Below are 22540 nucleotides of genomic sequence, written 5' to 3'. Positions count from 1 at the left end.
TAATAAAGCCTTCAGTTTTTGCAGTAGTCAGATGCAAATAATTCTGAGGAATATTGCCTGGCTGGGCTGAGAATTACTTAACTAACCGTCTTTAAACACATGTCAACTATTAACTTGCTCCAACACTTTCTGTAACCTTGACTTCCTTCCCTTTCTTTTCCCCATATTCCCATATTAAAGGAGACAGCATTTTGTTTTTTTTTTTTTTTTTGAAAATGCCCCAGTAGCATGTTGAAAATTACTAAGCAAGTTATTAATTATTAATTCACGCATAGAGAATCCATTATTCTTAGTGCCCGGATTCTGAAAGGGAGTTGAGTATGGCAGGGGAAGTTTTCTTCTCTAATGTGATACAAGGAGCTTTGCTCCCAGTTTCTTCAGGATGTGCTGAATATGATGCCCGGATAAAAGACCTCAAAGTTGGGCACCTGGGTGGCTCGGTGGGTTAGGCCTCTGCCTTCAGCTCAGGTCATGATCTCAGGGTCCTGGGATCGAGCCCCGCATCGGGCTCTCTGCTCAGCGGGGAGCCTGCTTCTTCCTCTCTCTCTCTGCCTGCCTCTCTGCCTACTTGTGATCTCTCTCTCTATCAAATAAATAATTAAAAAAAAAAAAGACCTCAAAGTTGCACATTTAGTTAGGTGGAAAGTAACATTGTTTTTTGACTGGAATTCTCACATTAGAGCCACACATTCTAAAAGCTATAAGATTATTAATTTCACTCTTAGAAAAAAGTGCCAATGATATAATCTTCCTTTCCTAAAATAAAAACTCTGTGACATCTTATTGATGTATATATAGTTGGAAGACACAAAATAAGACTATTTAATTGTCTTAACAGTCTTCCTTCAATTACCATTCCTCAGCCTCAGATTTTCATTTATCTTCTTTAAAAGTTATGGTGTTTCTAAAGGAGTTGGAAATCTTTCATAAATAAGGAACCAAATTGTTAAAATGTGTTTTCAGCCAGACTCAGAGTAGTTGCCAAAGACATATTTAAGATCAGTCAGTGAAGAAATATTTTCTTCATAATGTTGGGATAACAAGTTTGATCTTAAATGGTAATAGCCCCTGGTAAACTGAAGACTTCATCTCTCACTGTATAACTTTTATTGGATAACAAATGTTGTGTCCTCAGGCGAAGTGCTGTAACCTTGATCGGGGGTTGCACTTGGGGGAAGGATAAACCTCCATCGTGGCACTTCCTTCAGAAGGCAGCGTGGGTTAGATCTTATAGAAGGGAAAGCACCAAGGAAACCCAACAGCTACTCTCCTCTTCAAATCCTAAGGCAGATTAGTTCTGAAACTGACTATGCTGACAGATGCTTTATGACCTGGTTTCGTGCGGTAATATGTACCATCTCAGGGTTTTATAAAGGGGAATACCTCAACTTTAATCTTTTTGGTAGCCTTCAATTTCCACCCCACTCAAAAAGTTTATCCACTTAAGTCTAAACATTTAACCCTAAGATATCCTTTTGGTTTTTGCTGACTTTTTCATTCTAGTTGTAAAATCATTACTTTTCAATCTTCTAAAATCATAATGAATATTACTTTGTGTCTCTGATGAGGGTCGTTATGAGTCTCAGCTGTTCGCTAATTCTTCTGTAATCTGGTATGGCTACCTTATTTTTGCCACTTAATCAAGCTATGAGTTAACTTCTCATTTTATTTTGCATTCATATAGGAAAGACCCAAGACAGGAAGCAATTACGGATTTGATTTGACAGTCTCCCAAAACTTCACTTTTCAGGTTCTAACTTCTCCTTACCTCTTCAGTTGTGTAGTACCTTGTTGATTAGAAGTGATGAGAGTAGCCATTTTGTCTTGTCTCTGATCTTGGGAAGAAAGCATTCACTCTTTCATCATTACGTGTGATGTTAGCTGTAGATTACTCATAGATATCCTGTATTATTTAAGAGTATAGAATTTTGAAAACCCCAATAGTTAGGAATCAAAAACCACAGAATTGAAATAATGAAAATGTGGCCAAATAATAAATTATATGGTTTAAAGAAATATTTTAATGCAATAAATAGAACTGGTAGCTTTAGAGGAAAAAGTATTTGATAAAATCTAACATTTTTTTCTAAGTAAAAAAGCAGATTGAGACAGAAGGACGTGTATTAACATAACAATAAATATTACTTCACAAAAATGGAAAAAAATATACTGAACATTGAAGCTCCAGAGACATTCAATTAAAATAAAGAAGAAAGGAAAAATATGATTATTGTGTAATAGAATTCTGTATTTCTAGTTAATGCACAGGGAGAAGAACGTTAAATATAACACATGACTGTTGGAAAGGAGAAGCAACATTATTATTTGTAAATAAAGGTACCAGTTACAAAATAACTACACAAAAATCAATAACTACAAAATAACTACATAAAAATCAATAACTTTCTATGTCAGAAATAACCATTAGAAAACACAATGATTGAAACTCCTTAACAATAGCAGAAATAGATAAAGTAATTACTAACAAATTTACCGTGTAGACCCTATATAAGGGAAACAGTTAAAGTTTGATGAGGCACTTAAAAGAACACCTGTAAAAAACATTTTAATAGATGGAAAGCTAGAATGTAGTAAGATGTCAGTTATTTCCACATTCTACCAAATTCACAATAGGACTGTTATTTGGAACATCAAAATGTGATTGTACAAATCACAGAAAAGAATAAATGAGTGAAACTACTCAAGAAAAAATTTAAAATAAGATCAATGAAGGAAGACTTAAAAACTAGGTATTAAATCATGTTATAAAAAACTATAATGATGAAACCATTATAGGAATTATACAAGAAGGAACAAAGCAATTAATGAAAGAGTGTGTGATTTCAGAAATAGAGCTTAGCATATGAGTTTATTATGTAAGAAAACAGGCAGTTTCAAACAATGGATAAAGATCTATTCAACAGGGGCCCCTGGGTGGCTCAGTCAGTAAGCATCTGCCTTGGGCTCAGGTCATGATCCCAGGACTCTGGGATCCAGGCCCTCAAGCCCCAAGTTGATTGAGCCCCTAGAGCCCCCCATCAGTTGAATCCCTTGAGCCCTGTGTTGGTTGGTTGGCTGGTTGGGTTATAAAATTACGTAAAATTTCATAATTTGTCCCATAATATTATCTCCGTAATACATTACTGTGTAGTTATGTTCATCTGCTATTCCTAGAGCTCTATCCAATGAGTGGTTCAGGCATGAAAATTCTGGAAAATTTTAAGGTCAGGTTTCTCAATTTTAGAAGTGGACTCAGCCATCTCATGCCTGAGCCCAATTGGGAAAAACAAGAATGCCCTATAAGGGAAATGAGAATTCTTTTACTAGTTTTTTATTGAGAATAATTATTATAATCAATATTTTAAATTTTATGAACATCTTTCCAATTAAATTTTTTACTATTTTAAGACAAAATTATTTCCTCATATCTTACAGTTTCATACTACCTATCACCTATTTTACCCAATGATAAAATATGTTATTAGTTATAATCATGGTTGGTTATCATTATATATCATCATACTTATTTCTCATCTAAAATACTTCTGTTTTTTTTTAAAGATTTTATTTATTTATTTGACAGAGAGAGAGATCACAAGTAGGCAGAGAGACAGACAGAGAGAGAGGAGGAGCAGAGAGCCTGATGCGGGACTCGATCCCAGGCCCCTGGGATCATGACCTGAGCCGAAGGCAGAGGCTTAACCCACTGAGCCACCCAGGCACCCACTTCTGCTTCTTTTTAAAGCGTCTTTCCATTTCTTTGATGCTGTAGGATCATATTTCTGCAGACTATGATGAAATTTACTAAATGAACAATTGACTTTTCCATTAAGATAACACACCCTGTTAAATACACATAAGGACCATTTAAATCATGAGACACCTTGATAAGGTATTTACCCTCATCTTAGAATTTTACAGATCTTTATTTTTTATATAATAATATAAAACAGAGGCCAGCAAACTACAGGAAGTGGGCCAAATTTAACCCACTTCCTGTTTTTGTAAATAAAATTTTATTGGAATATAGCCACACACATTTCTTAGAAATTTGTGGCTGCTTTTGACCTGTAATGGCAGAGGTGAGTAGGTAGAACAGAAACTATACAGCCTGCAAAGCCTAAAATATTTACTGCCTGGTCCTTTTTCAGAAAACATTTGCTGACTCCTGATTTAGAACTAATTCCTAACCAAGTCTTAAGATTCTGTGATGTTTCTTTCCTAATTTCTCTTCTTCAGATGTTTTATCTCAATGGTAAAATGACATGTGTTTAATTGTGCAGTACGAGATGCACTTCATGTCTAACCCTTATGTATGTATTTTAACACTTACTCTACTTCCTTCACCTGAATATATTACCCTTGCAAAATAAGTCATATTTCTGAAACTCTTTCTACAGAAGTAAAATAAGTTAGAGAAGAGACAAAATTTACACTTTAATCTCTCTATTGGATAGATGCTGCAAACCAGGAGAGTATTCTTTGTTTTCTAGGCTGCCTTACTGAATGGGGTTCACTTAACATGGCTCCTGGGGACTATGAAATCAACACCCCATTGAAACTGAGTGGAGAACACTATGATTAATTTAAAGTACAGCTCCCTATCAATTGTTTTGGAAATAGGTAATGCTGAGATGAAGGGAATAACTTGAAATTTTTTTAAAAATGGAAACCTATCATACTTAGGAGTTCAGACTTCATTGAAATGAATTTTTGAGGAATATTTACAAAACCACGTACTCTCTGTGTGTCTATAAATATTGCATAAAGATTTGACCCATGTTTGAAAGCAACTTAGATTTTCTCTCCTACAATTCTGTAATACTAAGTCCCAAATGCGATGATAAAGGACTTTACATATAGAACACATTTCACATTAGTATGGTACACAGAATTAATTCCTAGATAATTAATAAATAATAAAAATAATAAATAATAATAATAAATAATGCTGTCTCTAAAATGAAAATCTCACTCATTTTCAATAGTTGTCAATCTTGCTACACATATACTACAAAAACATATAGCAGTATTAAAAACAGCTGACATTTACTAAATGTTGACTATGTACCAAACACTATTTTAGTCCTTGCATAACCTCCCTTACCTCGTTTTACAGATGAGGAAACAAGCTTAGATAGGAAAAATAACTTGCCTAAGATCTCATTCTTGTTTTGGTTCCCAAGCCAAAATTCCAACTCTAGTAGTTTGACTCTAACCCCCCTTTGAACCATGTACTCCCAAGTCTAAAGTAAGTTAAAAAAAAACAATCAGACTGTAATAATAGACGCTAGCACATGATTTAAGGGGCTGGGGGTCACTGAGAAGAGGTTGCTGACTCTTAGTGGGAAAAAAGAAGGTGCTCCTTAGAAGAGACAGACTGGAGTTGAATTGGATTTACTAACTAGAGACAAAGAAGGTATTCCAGACATAAGTAATAGCGTGTTCAAAGGCAGAGATGAAAGATCACAGCACATTCGGGCAGGGGTGCTGAGGGGCAGGAGAATAGGTCTTAGAGGATGGACAGGAGTGTTGGCAAGGGGCCTGCCAGTGGACATTTCAAACTGGAAATCAGTGATGTTAAAATTCAGTGTGGTAAGAACCACCTGGGGTGCCTTGTTTACAATGAAAATTGCTGGACCCAAACTGCCAGAGAATCTTACTCAGCTACATTCATGAATTTGCTTTCAACAGCAATGCAAGGGGATTACGGTGTAGGAGAGAGCCTCTTTGCTAACAGTGTTAAGAATGTCAGGAAATCAATATGCTGGACCATAATATGGCTAATATCATTGGGTCTTAGAAAAAACAATGCAGCAGCTCAGTGGAGAGAGGAAAGTGTTCTTAAAGAGGATATTTGAGGTTTTGTTTTTTTTTTTCAGAATTCAGAGATAATATAAAGGCGATTTTTCTTAGAGGCTTGTAACACACTCAAACACACACCCTTTTGTTTATAATTGCTTTCCGATACAGTATAGATTACTAGGTTAGAAAAGAGACCAAAAATTCCACGTCCAGTTGTGTTAATTTTCTAAATTACAAAAATGTGAGTTTTCAAAAAATGTATACGTTTTCAAATCATATGTTTTAATGTTTTGCCATCCTTAGTCCTTCATACCCTAGCAATTAGTAAACTGTAGATCAGTTAATAGGGAATCAATTGTGAATAAATGAATGAATTACTTAATCGAATTAGATATTTTCAGGGGAACCTAATTTCACACAATATACCTCGGGGCTTATATAATGTATCAAACAAAATGCACTGTTTCTGTACTTTTCCTAGGATTAATTTAACAATCTAAAGGGTTAATTGCTTAAGGTGAAATTTTGGCTGACCCGTAAATTTAAAATATGGTACTGTCTCATTAAAATATAAAAGTTACTAATTCCCACTGGCTTTGAATATAACTGGAATAGAGTGAAATAGTGAAAACAAACTGCATTTTAAAAATTATCCGTTCCATTTATTTACTTGTAGCTCTCAAAATGATTTGTGATTAGGTCACTCCCAAAATATATTTTTTTAGAAAATCGATATATCCCCATTGCAAAAAGGAATGTCAATACATGTTTCAATATTTAAACAAGCTTGAAAGGACAAAAAGGGGAAGAGGGAACAGCCATCTACCTCATCTGGAATTAAACAGGCTCCAAATGTTATAATCTCTTTGGGTAACCAGAGATAGCCTTGACCAACTGGGGATTCTCAAACTTGGGTTGCCAAATCACACACTGATGTTTATTCCACACTTAAGTTTATTCAACACAGATGGTAGGCATAAAAGAGCAGAGCTCTAATGGATCATGTCTGGGCAAAATGATAGATATGGTCTTCTTTGTTGACAGTAGAGATGTTTTCACATTCCACTTGAATTAAATTATGCTCATCCATGCCGTGGTACATAATCTCTGGCAAGTGTTCTTAGAAAAAGTCATCATCGTGTAGACTCATTGCAAAACAAGTGAAAAAAAGTTGCGAAGTAGTACTATCAGAAAACGTAAGACAAAAGTTGAATGACCTCCATGAATTTTGAAAAATATATAGTATCTATATTAATATTCATAAATATGGATTTGTATATCATATATAAATATAAACTTAGATATTAAAATTCAGGGGTTATGTAAATCCTTAATTTTAACAGAATAGTAAAAATATTTTGAATTTCTAATATGAAAAAGAAATCATATGTTAGATCATGTGTTAGGTATGATTTTATATGATCCAGTCCTAACTTTAAAATGTTCATAATCGGGGCACCTGTATGGCTCAGTTGATTGAGCGCCTGTCTTCAGCCTGGTTCATGATCCCGGGGTCCTGGGATTGAGCCCCATGTCAGGGTCCCTGCTCAGCAGGGAGCCTGCTTTGCCCTCTCCCTCTGCTTCTCCTCGCTGCTCGTGCTCTCTCTCTCTCTCAAATAAAATCTTATAAAAAATTTTTTTTTAAATGTTCACAATCAAGTTTGGTAAATAAGACATATGCACGTGAAGTTTTATATAAAAGGGAAAGTTAAATAGTAAAATAAGATGTGATCAGAGCAGTTATGAAGCTTTATCAAAATGGACTCTAGGTAGTAATTTCTGGGTCTTAAAAATATAAATGGACCATATAGCTGGTTAGTTAAAGAGGGCAGAAAATTATTCCAATCAAGGAAGAGAGTAGGACTAAACAAAATCTTATTAAGCCAGTGTTTGTTGATTTCGACCATTTAGAGATAACATAGGCATAACTGATGTTAGGAGTTTACGAGCACACATTTGGATTCACTGATTCACTATAAGGACTCACAGAACTCTAAAAAGCTGTTAAACTCAAGGTGGCCATTTGTTACAGCAAAAGGATACAGATTAAAAATCAGTAAAAGTGAAAAATACGTAAGGTAGAGTCCATAAGAAACTAGGAACAAGCTTCCAATTGTCTTCTCCCAGTAGAGTTGTAGAGACAGCACTTACGTCCCCAACAGCAATTTGAGAAAACACACCGAGTGTCGCCAACCAAGGAAGCCTACTCATGCTTTTTGTGTCCAGGGTTTTTACTGAGGGGCAGTCAGATAGGGATGAATTTCTCTATGAGTATTCTCATCTCTAGTCCCTAGTCCCTCCAAGAGGTCAAACTGATACAGTATGGCCCCAGTATCCAGGTGCATAAAAACAGCCATTCAGCATAAAGCATATTATTAGCATAAACTATCTTGCATAGCCCAACACCCAAGATACACAAAGTCAATCTTATCGGGTGAGATATCCCAAGGGCTTGGAGGTTATCTACAGGTAGCCAGAAAAGGATCAGTTCCTTCTTTGAAATGGGAGAGTTTGAACACCTCAAACCTGCTGAGTTAACCCTTTCCTGCACAATAGAGAGTTTGAGTGACTATGGGTCTTAAAAAAAAAATTAAGGAAAACAAAGAGCTCTGAAATCCTAAAAAATGATATCTGCAAAACCTTTGTCTATATCCATTTGTTTTGGTAATGAGAAAGAAAATGTATGAGTAAAAAGAAAACCAACTTCATAGAATAACAACTGGCCTGGGTCTTGGGGACCCAGGTGTTCTGCATGGTGTAGAGGGCATCAGTGGAGTAATCTGTGGCCATGAGTGATCCTAATAGCATGACTACCTAAGGAGTGAGCTGTTACTCACCACACTGTAAATATTTCACTGCTGCTCTGGTTAACAGTTCTATAAAAGAAAGTTTATGTTGTGCTAAACTGAAAATTTGAGAATGAACTACTTACCAATCTTTTTCTTTTCATTTCTTCCCCCCTGCCCTGCCCCTTGTGCACCCCATTACTTTCTTTTCTGAACTGCAATGTGTCCTCTCTGAAGATGTTCCAGTGGATTCGATCGCCATCGGCAGGACTGGGTGGACAGTGGATGCCCTGAAGAGGTACACATGCTTTCTCATGACAAGATTCCTGTGGCCAAGCTGTCATACAGAGTTGCTACATCTTAATGAACATGGCATCTAATTTAACAAAAATATCCAGGAATTATTGAGCCCTTAATATGTGCCACATATTGGGCTTAACTCTTTACCCGTATTATCTCGATTTAGTCTCATAGCCTTCCTTAGACCTGGGAGGTGTTATTGCCCCATATTATCAAGAGGAGAAGAGGGAGGGGAGGGGGAGATGGTGGGGATGGGGGCAACAAGGGTAGCAGAGTTAGATGTATGGCTAGGAAATAGAACCAGAATCCAAATCTTATAAGCCAAAGGTAGCTCTCTTAAACACTTGCTGCTTTTTAAGATCTCGGAAACCATTGTTCATCTCTTTAGCTCAAGTAACAAAACCAACAGTATGGATGAAGAGACTACTTGCAGCAAATTGATGTAAAATCGGTCAGAAATGGTATAAAAGGAAACAGTAACCCCGAGACAAACGTGATGGAGATAGTGATGCAAGTTTTCTCATTTAGCGAAAGCAAATCATGTCAAAGTGCTCTCTTTAAAACTAGTGGGAGACCAATGGTTATTAGAACCTTTCTTTAAAATTAAGTTTTTATTTATGATGTCCTGTAAATATCTTGAGGAAAACATCATTGAGAATATACTTGAATTTTAAGTGCAGAATTGACTGTGCAGCTTTAATCAACTTTTTGACATTCATTTGGGGGATTATAGTGATATACACTAATCTATTTCACTTCACTTATGGAACAACATCGTTCAAAATGAAAATATACTGCTGGAAATGTGGTTGTGTTTTCCGATTGATGTTTCTTTCATGTAATCACATTTACTTCAATGAAAATGTTGAAATTGAATAGCTATATTGTGTAAAGATCAAGAGTGTAATTCAGACATCTTAATTTTCTTGCCCACCAAGAGCCAAGGAAATAAAGAAGCCATTATATTTTAAACCCTCCTAAATTTATCTGTGGAGAATTTACCATGTTCTGTGGAACGTGCTGAGCACTGAAATTATAATTTTTTTTTAATTACCCCCTATTCCCAAGGAGTTCAAAGTCAAGTATCTTCAATATTCAGTGTTTCCTTTTAATTTTGTAATTAAGTTGTCAATATTAATGGCTTTACGGTGAGCATTTATATCTTTCTAATACAATAAAGTCACCAACTCCAGTCCATCTTCTGTGCCTAAAAGTAGGGTTAAATTTTCTTTTCCTATCCTGTGAGATAAATTTTCTCCATAAGTGCAGATCCTAATATGAGCACTTACTATGTACTAATCTAAGCACTGAAAGCATAAAAATGGAAGAAGTGTGTTCAGCAGGTGGATAGACCACTGAAGCATATAGAGAAGGACATGGCAGAGAGTAATGGTAAGGATGTGGTCTGGTTAAGTAGCATAAGGGAAGGTTTGCTTGAGGAGAAGATATCTGAGATGATGCCTGAAAGGGTAACTGGAGCTGAGGAGAGGAGTGGTGAGAACTGAGACTGGTGGGCTAAAAAAGTCCCAAACATGAAAAGTTGAAGGAGTTTGGGCTTCATCCTAAAGACAAGGGAAGAATGGAGTTTCCTCAGAAAATTAAAAATCAAACTACCATATGATCCCACAGTTCCACTTCCAGGTATTTAGCCAATGAAAATGAAATACTCACTCAAAAAGATAACAGCACCCCCATGTTCATTGCAGCATGACTCACAACAACCAAGATAAGGAAATATCCTAAGTGTCCATTGATGGTTGAATGGATAAAGAAAATGTGTATATGGATGAATGTACACACACACTCACACACACACACACGCACAATGAACATTATTTAGTCCTATAAAGAAGGAAATCTTTCCAGTTGTCACAATATGGATGGGTCTTGAGGGCATTATGCTTAGTAAAATATGTCAGACAGAAAAGACAATACTGTATGATTTCACTTATATGTGGAATCTAAGCAAAACAAAACACAAAAAGCAAAACCCAAATTCATAGATAGAGAACAGATGGGTGGTTGGGCTGGGTGAAACTACAGAAGAGGCTCAAAAGGTACAAACTTCCAGTTATAAAATAAATAAGTCCTGAGGATTTAATGTACAGCATGGTGACTGTACTTAAGAATAATGTGTTGCATATTTGAAAACTGCTGAAAGTAAATCTTAAAAATTCTCATCACAACAACAACAAAAAACTTTTTGCAATTACGTTTGGTGATAGATGTAAGGTAGACTTACGGTGGTGATCATTTTGCAATGTACAGAAATATCAAATCGTTATGTCATACATCTGAAATTAATTTACTGCTATGTATATATATCATTCCTCAATTAAAAAGTAATAAAGGCAAGGGAAAGGCTTTTAATCAGGGCCTTTGGAAGAATCACCCAGGCTATGGGTGAATAATAGGTTATGAAGCAAGAACCCAAGAAGTAGACTATGGTTATAACCCAGGCCAAAGATGCTGGCGATCTGGGCTGCATCAGTGGGTAGAGTAGTGGTGAACACAGAGAGTGAGGGAAGGATTAGTAGGTAAGTGGCTGAATGGAAATGGGGACCATGACAGTCCTCTTTTATATCAACTATCTTCTTATTTCCCTGTGTTGCATCCTGTGAAATTTCTTCGGATCAATTTGCCAGTTTATTAATTCTGTCTTCATCTTGGTTTTTTTTTTTTTTAAGATTTTTTATTTACTTATTTGACAGACAGAGATCGCAAGTAGGCAGAGAGGCAAGCAGAGAGAGAGGAGGAAGCAGGCTCCCTGCCGAGCAGAGAGCCCGATGTGGGGCTCTATCCCAGAACCCTGGGATCATGACCTGAGCCGAAGGCAGAGGCTTTAACCTGCTGAGCCACCCAGGCGCCCCATGTCTTCATCTTGTTTAATGCACTGTTTAACATATCCATTGAAGTAGTAATTTCAAAAAATGTATTTTTCATTTCTGAAATTTAAATTTTATACTTTATTAAATCTGCCAAGACATTTTTGTAGTCTACGTTACTAGTTCATTTTTAAATTTTGCCTTTCATTTCTTTAAATATTTCATATATAAGTTTTTGTGCATCTTATATTAGATGATCACAGTATCTAAAGATTTTGGTAGTTTAAATATGTTGTTCATTGTTTTTGCTGACTTTGTCAGTGTTTTTTTTTTCTTTTTGTGTTTTTTATTGTGTCCTTTAATTAGAATTGCATTTTTATTTTATCCTATTCCATGGGAACCCCAAGGACCTAAATAGATGGTACTTTCGACCAAATAATGTTTGATGAAGAGAACCTGAGAATTTTAGGGGACACCATATGTCCCTATTTAGTATGGAGAGGAGAGGTATAAATTTATCTCCCCCATCTACTGCTGGCGCAGGCTTGAGTTCCTTGAAGCAATATTGATTTTTAACATTTCTTGCCCTCTGGGCAAATCCTGCATTTTTCCTTTGCTTAATGCATATGACTCCTACTACATAGTCTACAGCTTTAGCTTTGTTTTGTTTTGGGGGAGAGACGATAGAAAGGTACCCTTGGAAATTTTCTTTCCTTCCTGCAAATCCTAGTAATGCTTTAAAATTCAACTTTTATCCAGAAGCTACTTGGTTTTGCAGAAGGAGGCCCATTTAGAGTCTTTAATCTGCCGTTACTGCTGTAAGCTAAACAAGTCCAGGATGTTAGGTTAAACATTCAGGTATTTGCTAATACTGGTCTTTGACAATAGAAACACAGGAGGAGAATAATTTGCTATGAGTTCCATTGGAGACTTATTGAGTTTGAGATGTCTGTGACAGCCACATGCATAAGTTAAGTCAATAGATGAGTATTTGGGTCAGAAATCCAAGAGAGAGATGTGTATTGTTGGTATCGATTTATGTAAATCGACATAAACATGTGAATTGAAATCACGGGTATGGTGGTAATTGCTGGTGAGAATGCATATAGCAAAAAGATTAGTCAAGAAAGATCTATAAGAACTACCAACACATAACAGAGAGATAGAAATAAAAAGGAGTTGTAAAAAGCTATCAGAAAATTGGTGCGAGTGTGTGTCATAGAAGCCAAAACTAGGGAGTGCACAGCTAGCTGGGCCTCATGCTCTGAGATGTGAAGAATATAGATGATTTTGTACATAAGGAGGTATTAGAACCACCAGCATAAGAAATTTCAATTAACTTGTATTGGATAACAACAAGATTTTCCTAAGTAGGGAAAGTGGGAGTCTGTGAAGACCAGGGCAGACCTATCTCTGGAAGTATGACTGAATGGAAGGAAAAGTAGGGGAATGTCAGAAAGCTTTGAGGAGAAGAAGGAGGACTGAGGAGAAGAGGGAGGACTGAGTGTTTAAAATAAGATTGGACATGCTTGAGTGTGTTTAAGTGCTAATGGGAACAAAACAGTGGAAAACCTGAGATTGAAAACATTTTGAAGAGATAGAATGGTATTAAATGAGCAAGTTCACAAAAACCTGACAAAGTGGGCTGAGTTGGGCCAAAGTAGAGGTTGAGAGAGTATCTATAAATACTGGGCTCCCTCCATGATTACAGAAAGAAAGAGGGATAGGTCCATACAGATTCAAGCATGAATCCTGATTTGTAAAGAAATGCAGAGAAATCTTGCTGATGACTCTTATCAAGGAAATAAAAGGTGAGCCCACGGGGTAAGATTGGGAGAGGCATTATGGGATTAGAGTTTTCAGTAGAGTGGAGAGGGTGTGCAGCTGATATGGAGGATGGTGGGAGAGGAGACCAGCAAACAGGACAGTGTTGCCAAGCAGCTCAGAAAGCCCACTGAGGCCGCCCACAGGTGGTAACCCTATGGAGTTCCAAGCCTGGGATGTGTGATTGTTCTCCAGGTTCTTCTAGCTTTGTTACAGCAGGGAGAAAGCAGGTGGGTTTTTTGGTTTGTTTGTTGTTGTTTTTACTCCATTTGGTTTTGGGGATTTTCTGAAAAGGCAGAAAAACAAAACAGGGCAAGATGAAGGGATTGGAAGGAGAGGTTGAAGTAACGGGGGGAAAGGGGGTTGAAGGGAAAAAATCATTTTCCTTGGGTTTTCAGTGTCATCAAAGGAGAAACAGAATCTGAGTTAAAAGATTCTTGGAAAGACTGAAAAGAGGACAACTGGATCTGTGATCTTAGAACAAAAGCATCTCCAACTGCCTGTGAGGTCCAGGCTGGAGGGTTGGGGGGAAGGGTGGTACCTGACATAGAGTCAGCAAGATCATTAGACCACTGGGCTGAGAAAATGTGGGATCCTTTACCTTTATTCCCATAGGATATTGGGAGTTGAAGTGGGGAAGAAACTTGTATCATATTCCATTAATGAGAAAGGAAGCCATCTCAGGAGTTCTTGCTGAACTAGTAATAAGTGCATTGTACTTTGTTAATGACAAGAGAAGTTTAAGAAAGAAATTTACTTAATAATAATTTTCAGAAGTGAAATGAGTACCTCCCAGGTGCATACTAGTTATTTTCTAAGACCTACCAGAGGGATGGGGTCCTTTGAAGAGCAGAGAGGTGGGGAGAAACACCAACTTCTAAACCATAAAAGTTTGGATGTTGGAGATTGTTGCTGGTGAAGGTCAGAGGATTTATATTTGTGGGCTGTAAATAAAAAATAAAATATGCATCTTTTCCTGGTGTCTGAAAATCTAGCTGTGCTAAGGAGAAATAGGCTAAGGGATTATAGAAGGGTCATTCAATCTTTTGCTCGGGTGGTTTTGAATATTTCATAAAAGAAAACAAAAATTTTAAATATTCTTTCAACCTGTGGTGGATTGTTTCTGAAACAATAAAGTAATATGGAGCATTTTACCAAATATTTAGAATTTAGCATTACTGGTTTGAAATGCGTTCTTTCTCCACATATCTAACCATGTTTTAAATCTTATCTTTTTGCACACGTTTTTCTTCTTGTATGAACTTCTCCCTTTTGACATTATGTCTTTTATAAATCACTCTAAGATTTAGGGCAAGATAAAAAGTAGTATGAAAGGTTAACCACAGAAATGATGAAATCCGAATATCTAAAGGTGAAAATGCTTTACTAATATCCCATTTTATTTCTCATCTATTTTGTATACTTTGTAAATTACTATAATCTACAAATATTATCCTGTACAAAAATAACTGATTCCTCTTCTTGATCTGAGAGTGATTTGTGCTTCACAGTTCAGCTTCTTTCATGTAATTTTTTAAAATGCATATACCATCTCTCTTAAATTGTTTTCCCATTTTTTTTCTCTTGTTAGTCCAAAGAGAAGATGTGTGAGAACACAGAACCAATGGAAAGTTCTTCTCAAACCACCACGACTGTGCAAGCAACAACCACAAAATTCAGGGTCCTAACGACCACCAGAAGAGCAGTGACATCCCAGCTGCCCACCAGCCTGCCCACAGAAGGTACTCTCAATATTTCTGCCTTTTTTTCTTAAAAGTGTGGTTTTTTTAAAAGATTTTATTTATTTATTTGAGAGAGAGAGAGAGAGAGAGAAATAGAGCAAGCAAGCATGAGTGGAGAAATGTCAGCAGGAGAAGCAGACTCCCTGTCGAGCAGGGAGCCCACCAATGCGGGACTTGATTCTGGGACTCCAGGATCATGACCTGAGCCGAAGGCAGTTGCTTAACCAACTGAGCTACCCAGGTGCCCCTTGCCTTTTTTCTTAAGGAAGGGAAAGTCACTGTGTTGACATGAACTGGAGTAGCTCTCTAGAGGGAAAGTTATCCTTTGGCCAACTGGACTTCTAAAGGATTTCTAAAGGGGAAAAGACAAAATTATTATGGAATAAAAAGATGTGTTAATATTCTTTTAATGTACGGTGACTTTTATTAAGATTTAGCTTTTTATAATATCCTGGCTACCTGTGCGCCCTTAAAAGGAAATACAGACTTGCTTTTATATTGCTAAATTTTGTGGTACCTGAATTCAGTATTTCGGTCACAGGAGAGAAAGGCAAAAGGCATATAGAGAAAATAGATAATTCTACTTATATGCTGTTCTAATATCGACCTAAATACAGACAATAAAATCTGTTGCTCTATAATCTATAGAGAGGCACTGTGTCTTGAAAAACATTTCTTCTGCCAGAGAAGACAAAAATACTAGAAAATATTGATGCATGGGCACAACTCATTGGGGGAAGAAAGTATATCAGTTAAAATAGAACCATATATTCTGAATGGTACCACTAGGGACTAATGGCCAAGAGTGAGACTAATTGGCCAAGAGTGAGCTTTGGGGGGAAAAATTATCTTACTTATTTATAGTCATCAACCTTGCTTTCATTTGAATAATAAATTAAACTTGAACCTTTTGCTTTTAATTGAAATTTAATTGGATAATAAAGGTTAACTCGAGGCGTACCCAGATGGCTCAGTTGGTTGAGCATCTAACTCTTGATTTCGGCTCAGGTCATGATCTCGGAGTGGTGGGATCAAGCCCCAAGTCAGGCTCTGTGCTCAGTGTGGAGTCTGCTGGAGAGTCTCTCTCCCTGTCCCTCTGCCCCTCCCCTCACTCAAGCTCTCTCTTGCTCTAAAATAAATAAATAAATCCTTTAAAAAAAGTTAACTAGAGTAAAGTTATAAAATGAGATGAGGACAGCTGCTAAATACATTTTATTGCTTTTAAAGCCAATGTTGTATTTTAATCTATCTTATTTGGGGTTGTTATATAGCCTGTGAAATATTTTTATAGTTCGAATCCTACCCCATGGAAATACTACTTCAATTTGAATCCTATGCTTTAGAATAAAATATAACCACTTAAACAAGAAAAAAAAAGTCATGTTTATTTGTTTATTTTGTTCATTATGGGCAAGATCTTTTCATTTATGATTTTGGTCGTATTTATTAGCAGTGGATAAGCGCCTAACCTTTGAAGTTAAATCCATAAATATTTTAGAATTTCCTGATTTTTTTAAATGAATAATGAAGGCCATCACTATAGAGTCTAATTACAATAAGTCATTGTCAAAGATTAAAAATAAGTGAACTTTAAGTTAAAATTATAACTGTAATTTTCTCAAGATCTTAAGAATCTTATGTTTTACTGAAGTTTTGATCTTAAAATCTTAGTAAGAGATTTTAGTATTACCTGTGTAAACTAGCACTTCGCTCTCATTGCACTAAGAAATTCACTGAATAAGATTTTGAAATCTATTCATGTTATAATTAAGGCATTGGTAGACTATTGGTCATCAGATTTATGCACCATTAAAATTTTTTTGGTTACAATAACTTTGAATTTCTCTTCCAGATGATACCAAGATAGCACTGCATCTAAAAGATAATGGAGGTAGGAATTGATATTTTTTCTTTTTTAAATACCTTTAGATACTAATTCATTTCATTCATTTAAATATGAGAAAGGATTTGCGGGCTTCTAGTATAGAGTGAAGTTATATTTCAATCTCTGTTGGTATTTAACATGGGAAGAATTTATTGATTGGCTTGAAAATCGAAATGGTTTCAATAGTGGAATGAAATTCTAATCCACATGTTTGCCTATAAAACTACAGGACACCAATGAGCAATTATAAAGTGAAAATTTATCCACATATCTTTTTCTTCTTTTCGCACTATTCTTTGGTTTAATTGTATATTGAGTATCTACATGGTGGAGGTATTGGGTTCAAATGGGTTTTTTTTTCCCCCTCTAAGTTGACTATTCAACATTCTCTATAAATAAAATTGAGAAACAGACCAATGCGGAAATATACTTTATAGGCCTTTTATGTTTTAGGTGAAGCTAGGGACAAAAATTAGACATGCAAAAAGAACATCTTGGTAGTTTCATACTTCACATTTTCCTAAGAAAATTTAGCAATATCTATAATGGTCCTTGAAAATTTGGAAGAAATTTTTACCAAAATTAAGACTGTGAAAGATATTGCCTACATTTTAAAAAATAGTTCTTTTTTTATTAAACTGTGTTAGCTCATATGTGCTTCTCTATCAGTTTCCTGGCTCTTGATAAAAGAGATTTTTTTTTTTCAGTAACTGTTTATTCAGCTCAAGAAGGGGAGGTGTTTCTCTTAGCAGCTTCTCTTACGTAAATGGGGCCACCCTGTGACTTGGATCTTTACTTTTGCAGCCCCAGCTGATTTTGTAAGTCAAAATCCAATATGTACTTTGTTAGGGATTTTTTTTTTCTTTTAGCAACTGTAGGGAATAGTGTCTAAATTACTCAGTGGACGTTAAGTAACAAATACTTGGATGTTTTCTTAGGCTGACTGTATGATAAGGTATATATTGTAGCATCATTAAATTTCATATCAATCAATTTGAAAGATAAGCTGCTTATTAGCCTCTTCACGTAATCATTATTAACATCAATTATCCATTGTCTTTGGTCTGTATCATAGTGTTTTATTTCATTCATTCTTTTCTTATTAATATATTAACAGTGTGAGCAGATAGCTTTACAGGTGACCATTTGCAACATATATACAAGCTAGAAATAAGTTAAAATCATAGCACTGGAAGAGGTAATAACAATTCCCCAGTTCAGAACTTCTCAGAGCAGGATGCTACTTAGTTTCATGTGAACATAAGTCTTAAAGTTGGTGTTACCTTATGAAATGGAGGAGGGCTCCCCAAGAGGCTTCTGTTGTATTTGTTATACTTAATTCTTAATATGGGTAGTGGTTTCATTTCTATGCTTTCTTTTCTCTCTCTCTCTCTTTTTAATATTCTAAATATTTAGAATAAATATTCCATAATGCTAACAGAAAAAAAAAAAGATTACTATGATTAAATAGGTATGAGATACTCTGGATGAAAGAAAATTAAAAGAGATTTCTTTGCTAGAGAGCTGTTCAAAGCTTTTATATTCATTTGCTTATTCATTAATTCCTGCTGAATGCCTAAGTGCAGGGCACTGTTACAGGCTTGGGGCCATGATAAGTGAACAAGATGTTGCCAAATACTCTGCTTTTGAGAAGCATGTATTTTTTTTTAATTAATATATAATGTATTATTTACTTCAAGGGTACAGGTCTGTGGATCATCAGGCTTACACAATTCATAGCACTGACCGTAGTACATACCCTCCCCGATGTCCATAACCCAACCACTCTATCCCTCCCTGAGTCCCTCAGGAACCCTCAGTTTGTGTCCTGAGATTGAGTCCTTATGGTTTATCTCCATCCCTGGTCCCATCTTGTTTCATTTTTTTCCCTCCCTACCCACTACAACTCCCCACCCTGCCTCCTAAATTCCTCATATTAGAGAGATCATATGATAATTGCCTTTTCCTGATTGACTTTTTTCACTTATTCTAAAGAAATTTCAAGTTGGAAATAAAGAATTAGTGTTCGGCATTTCTCCATGATTTGGTCATAAAACTTTTCTGTACGTTGTATCTCATGAACTGAATGTTTTGTGAAATGCACTTTGGGAAATAGTTCCCCAGAATATTACCAGTTATCCCAAAGAAAATCCTTAGTTTTGTTTAGTGCAGCAAGGAATCTGAAAACATTGAAAATTTTCTTAATGCAGTGCATAAAACTGCCTTATGAAGTTGAGAAATCAAGTGAAGTAAATTCCTGATGTAAATGGAAGACATTTTTTTCTTTTTTGTTATACTAGAAAAGTTGACTGTTGGATTTTCAGATGATGTCCCCCAGAATTCCAAAATATCACACTTTAACTGTGTCTAAATACAGGAACTCTTTTCATGCCTAGGGTTGTTTATAAAGCACTTTTTCTAAAACTACAGTTAGAGCAGACCAATCTGACCAGCATTAAGATAAATATTCCTTCAAAACAGTACTTAAGGGAAATTACACATTTTTTTTATAACATCTTCATTAAGATAGCATGCTTTCATTGTTTTTTATCTCATGGAATGTGAAGATGCAGGAAAGATTACCAATTTAAATCTAACTTGATTAGTTGATTAAACATGTTGAAAACAAAATTCAGAACTGTTCTCCCCTTCCCCATCCAGGTAAAGATTTTTGCAAGATGGGGCTAATAATGAAAAAGGTTGCCTAATGTAAACATTTTCTCACATTTATTGAGAATTTTTTTAAAAGCAAACTAATAAATTTTTCTAAATTGCTGTGTATTGTTGCAAAGAAGTTTAGCACATTCTATTTCTTTATTTAATTCCATTTAATTGGCTGTTTCTAAAAGCATTTTAATTTAGAGGCCTTTACATTCCTGAAAAAGAGGGTGACATTTTTCAAAATAGTCAATATGTAGCTAGAAGCTAATGATGCTGCCTTTAGATATTGGATTACCTTGCTTCTGAGTCTTTCTGGGACATTGCTTTGGGTTAAAAGAGTTGATTTTCTAGTGGAATCTACAGCTGGCATGATTATACATTACTTTCCAGGACATTTTCCTTCATCTTTGATATGAAAGTAGAAAATACTTCTGAGCAGCTGGACACCAAAGGCACACAACAGGGCTTCTCCTTCACAGGATCCAAACTGAGTTACAGTCTGCTAAATCACTCTTGATGAATCTTCAATTGTGATTTGAGGTTCCTGCCACTTTTAGAGTAGGACTAGGTAGAACTTCTGGAAGTTTCAGGATAGTTTTTGGGTTGGGGAAGTTTTATTCACCTTAAGGGTTGAATGGAAACTCTAAGACCTATGAACAATTTGGAGACAAGAATGTGAAAAAAACTAAACAAAGAGAATGATATCTACTGGGTACAGAGCCCTTCAGTGACGTATAGTGTTAATTGATGGTGAATGGTGGAATACAAAGACTCAGAAGAGCCAATATAAAGGTAGAATTTTACCTCCATCTGTACAGCTATCTCTGAATAGTTGGAGGAAGATGTAAAGGAGAAAGATGTAAAGGAGAAAAAGAAAAAGAAGAAAGAATATCTGTGCTGAGTGTTTACTATGTTCCTGAGACCTTTCTAAATGCTGTCATGTGTAGTTACCTCATTTAATCCAGGCGTCACCCCTGTGAGTTGGTCCTGTTATTATTCTCATTTTATAGCTGAGGAAATGAAGGTACAGAAAGGTTAGGTTATCTGACTAGTAATGTGGCAGACCTGGGGTGTGTTTCTATTTAATAATACAAATTCCTTAATACAGATTCCAAGTCTTGACAACCTCTCAGTATTACTGTTTTCTTACAATACAGAGCTCCTACAATCAAACTTCAAGTAGAAAATGGCCCCATAAAGGATTTTACTTATTCCTACTATATTTCCTTTTCTATAACAGCTGACGATACTTCTAAGTGTTTGGAAATGAAATTTTCTTTTCCCATGTACTGATGCGGTAGTTTCCATTTTATCCTTTCTATGAAAATCACAACACGTTGATTCTCCTGTGGAACTCAACAGTGGTCTCAATCATGAGCAGGTGTTCTCCAAACTACAGGGCAACTCTGTGTTTATGTTCAAAATCTAATTTAAAATTCTTTCAGCCTTCTTGGTTTCTCTAGAAATTCAGGTTTAATTCACCATGAAAGGGTTTCTAGACTGTGTTTTTTAAATGTATATATTTCTGTGAATAGTGGTTATAAGCATGTAAAATCACATCTTCTTTGGGTTTTCAAATCCTGGCAAAAGCTTACTAGAGGAGTTACATTTCTAAGGAATGACCTAGCTGTATATTATAGTAGGTCAAACTATTAAATGCCTTCTTTGGCATTTGATTAGGTTGCTTCCAGATGACACCACCTAAATGGAAACGTAAATGTCTTCAGGATTAGACCTGGATAAAATTATATCCAGAGCTGAAGAAAGTTTGCAAGTTGAATCAATGGCAGGGTCCTTTAATTAAGAAGTAAAATCTTCAACCAGATTCAACTCAATTGGGCAAAATGAATTGTACCATTCTTCTACAGTGCAGATGTTAAAATTATTTTAACATCTAAAATCCTTGATTTGATTTTATTATTTAAAATGTTATGACTGGGAGCACCTGGGTGGCTCAGTCATTAAACATCTGCCTTCAGCTCAGGTCCTGATCCCGGGGTCCTGGGATTGAGGCCCCCATGGGTCTCCTTGCTCAGCAGGAGACCTCCTTCTCCCTCTCACACTCCCCCTGCTTGTGTTCCCTCTCTCCCTGTCTCTTTTTTGTCAAATAAATAAATAAAACCTTAAAAAAATAAAATATGTTGACTTAGGGGCACCTGGGTGGCTGAGTCATTTAAGCGCCCAACTCTTGATTTCGGCTCTGGTCATGAGCTCAGGGTTGTGAGACAGAGCCCCACACTGGGGCTCCACGTTGATCATAGAGCCTGCTTAAGATTCTCTCTCTCCCTCTCCTTCTGCCCCTCTCCCGTCTCCTAAAAAAAGAAAAAAAAAGTGTTGACTGAGAATGATCAAAGTACCAAAACTACATTTGCTCTTGGTTCCTCCAAATGTTCTTCCTTTTGATAAGTGAAGTGTCTTTTTAAAAACATATTTGAATATGAGTTCTTAATTGTTAATAATATTTAAAGTAACAGCACTCCAGAGAGCATTGATGTATTATGCAGGTGGCACCCTGCTTGTCATTTCTTCTTATTGCTAGGAATTTTGCTACACCTGGTTTCTGAAAGGCTGCACTCTGGAGTCAGAAGGTATGTCCCCATCAAAGAGATGCTGGAATAGCTACATTATTCAGTTTGCAGAACATGATCAAGTTAATTCTGAGGTACAAATCTGCAAAGTGGTTGATTTCCAGGATCAAATACAGATCTACTT

The 22540-nt window shown here is 36.0% G+C and overlaps 1 protein-coding gene across 2 annotated transcripts in view; it reads left to right on the top strand.

Annotated features, from left to right (window-relative positions):
- LOC111155565 (plexin domain containing 2) overlaps positions 1-22540 on the top strand; it is a 462074-nt gene that overhangs the window by 367805 nt on the left and 71729 nt on the right. For both annotated transcript variants that reach the window (XM_022515805.1, XM_022515806.1), the window contains 3 exons: positions 8829-8889; positions 15132-15282; positions 17135-17173. In XM_022515805.1, coding sequence (XP_022371513.1) covers positions 8829-8889; positions 15132-15282; positions 17135-17173 — 251 coding nt within the window. The remainder of the gene's footprint in view (positions 1-8828; positions 8890-15131; positions 15283-17134; positions 17174-22540) is intronic.

The sequence above is a fragment of the Enhydra lutris genome, unplaced genomic scaffold, assembly GCF_002288905.1.
Source record: "Enhydra lutris kenyoni isolate GAN:26980312 unplaced genomic scaffold, ASM228890v2 scaffoldscaffold42, whole genome shotgun sequence".
Taxonomy (NCBI): Eukaryota; Metazoa; Chordata; class Mammalia; order Carnivora; family Mustelidae; genus Enhydra; species Enhydra lutris.
Note: the sequence above shows the minus strand (reverse complement) of the source record. Positions and strands in the feature narration are given on the sequence as shown.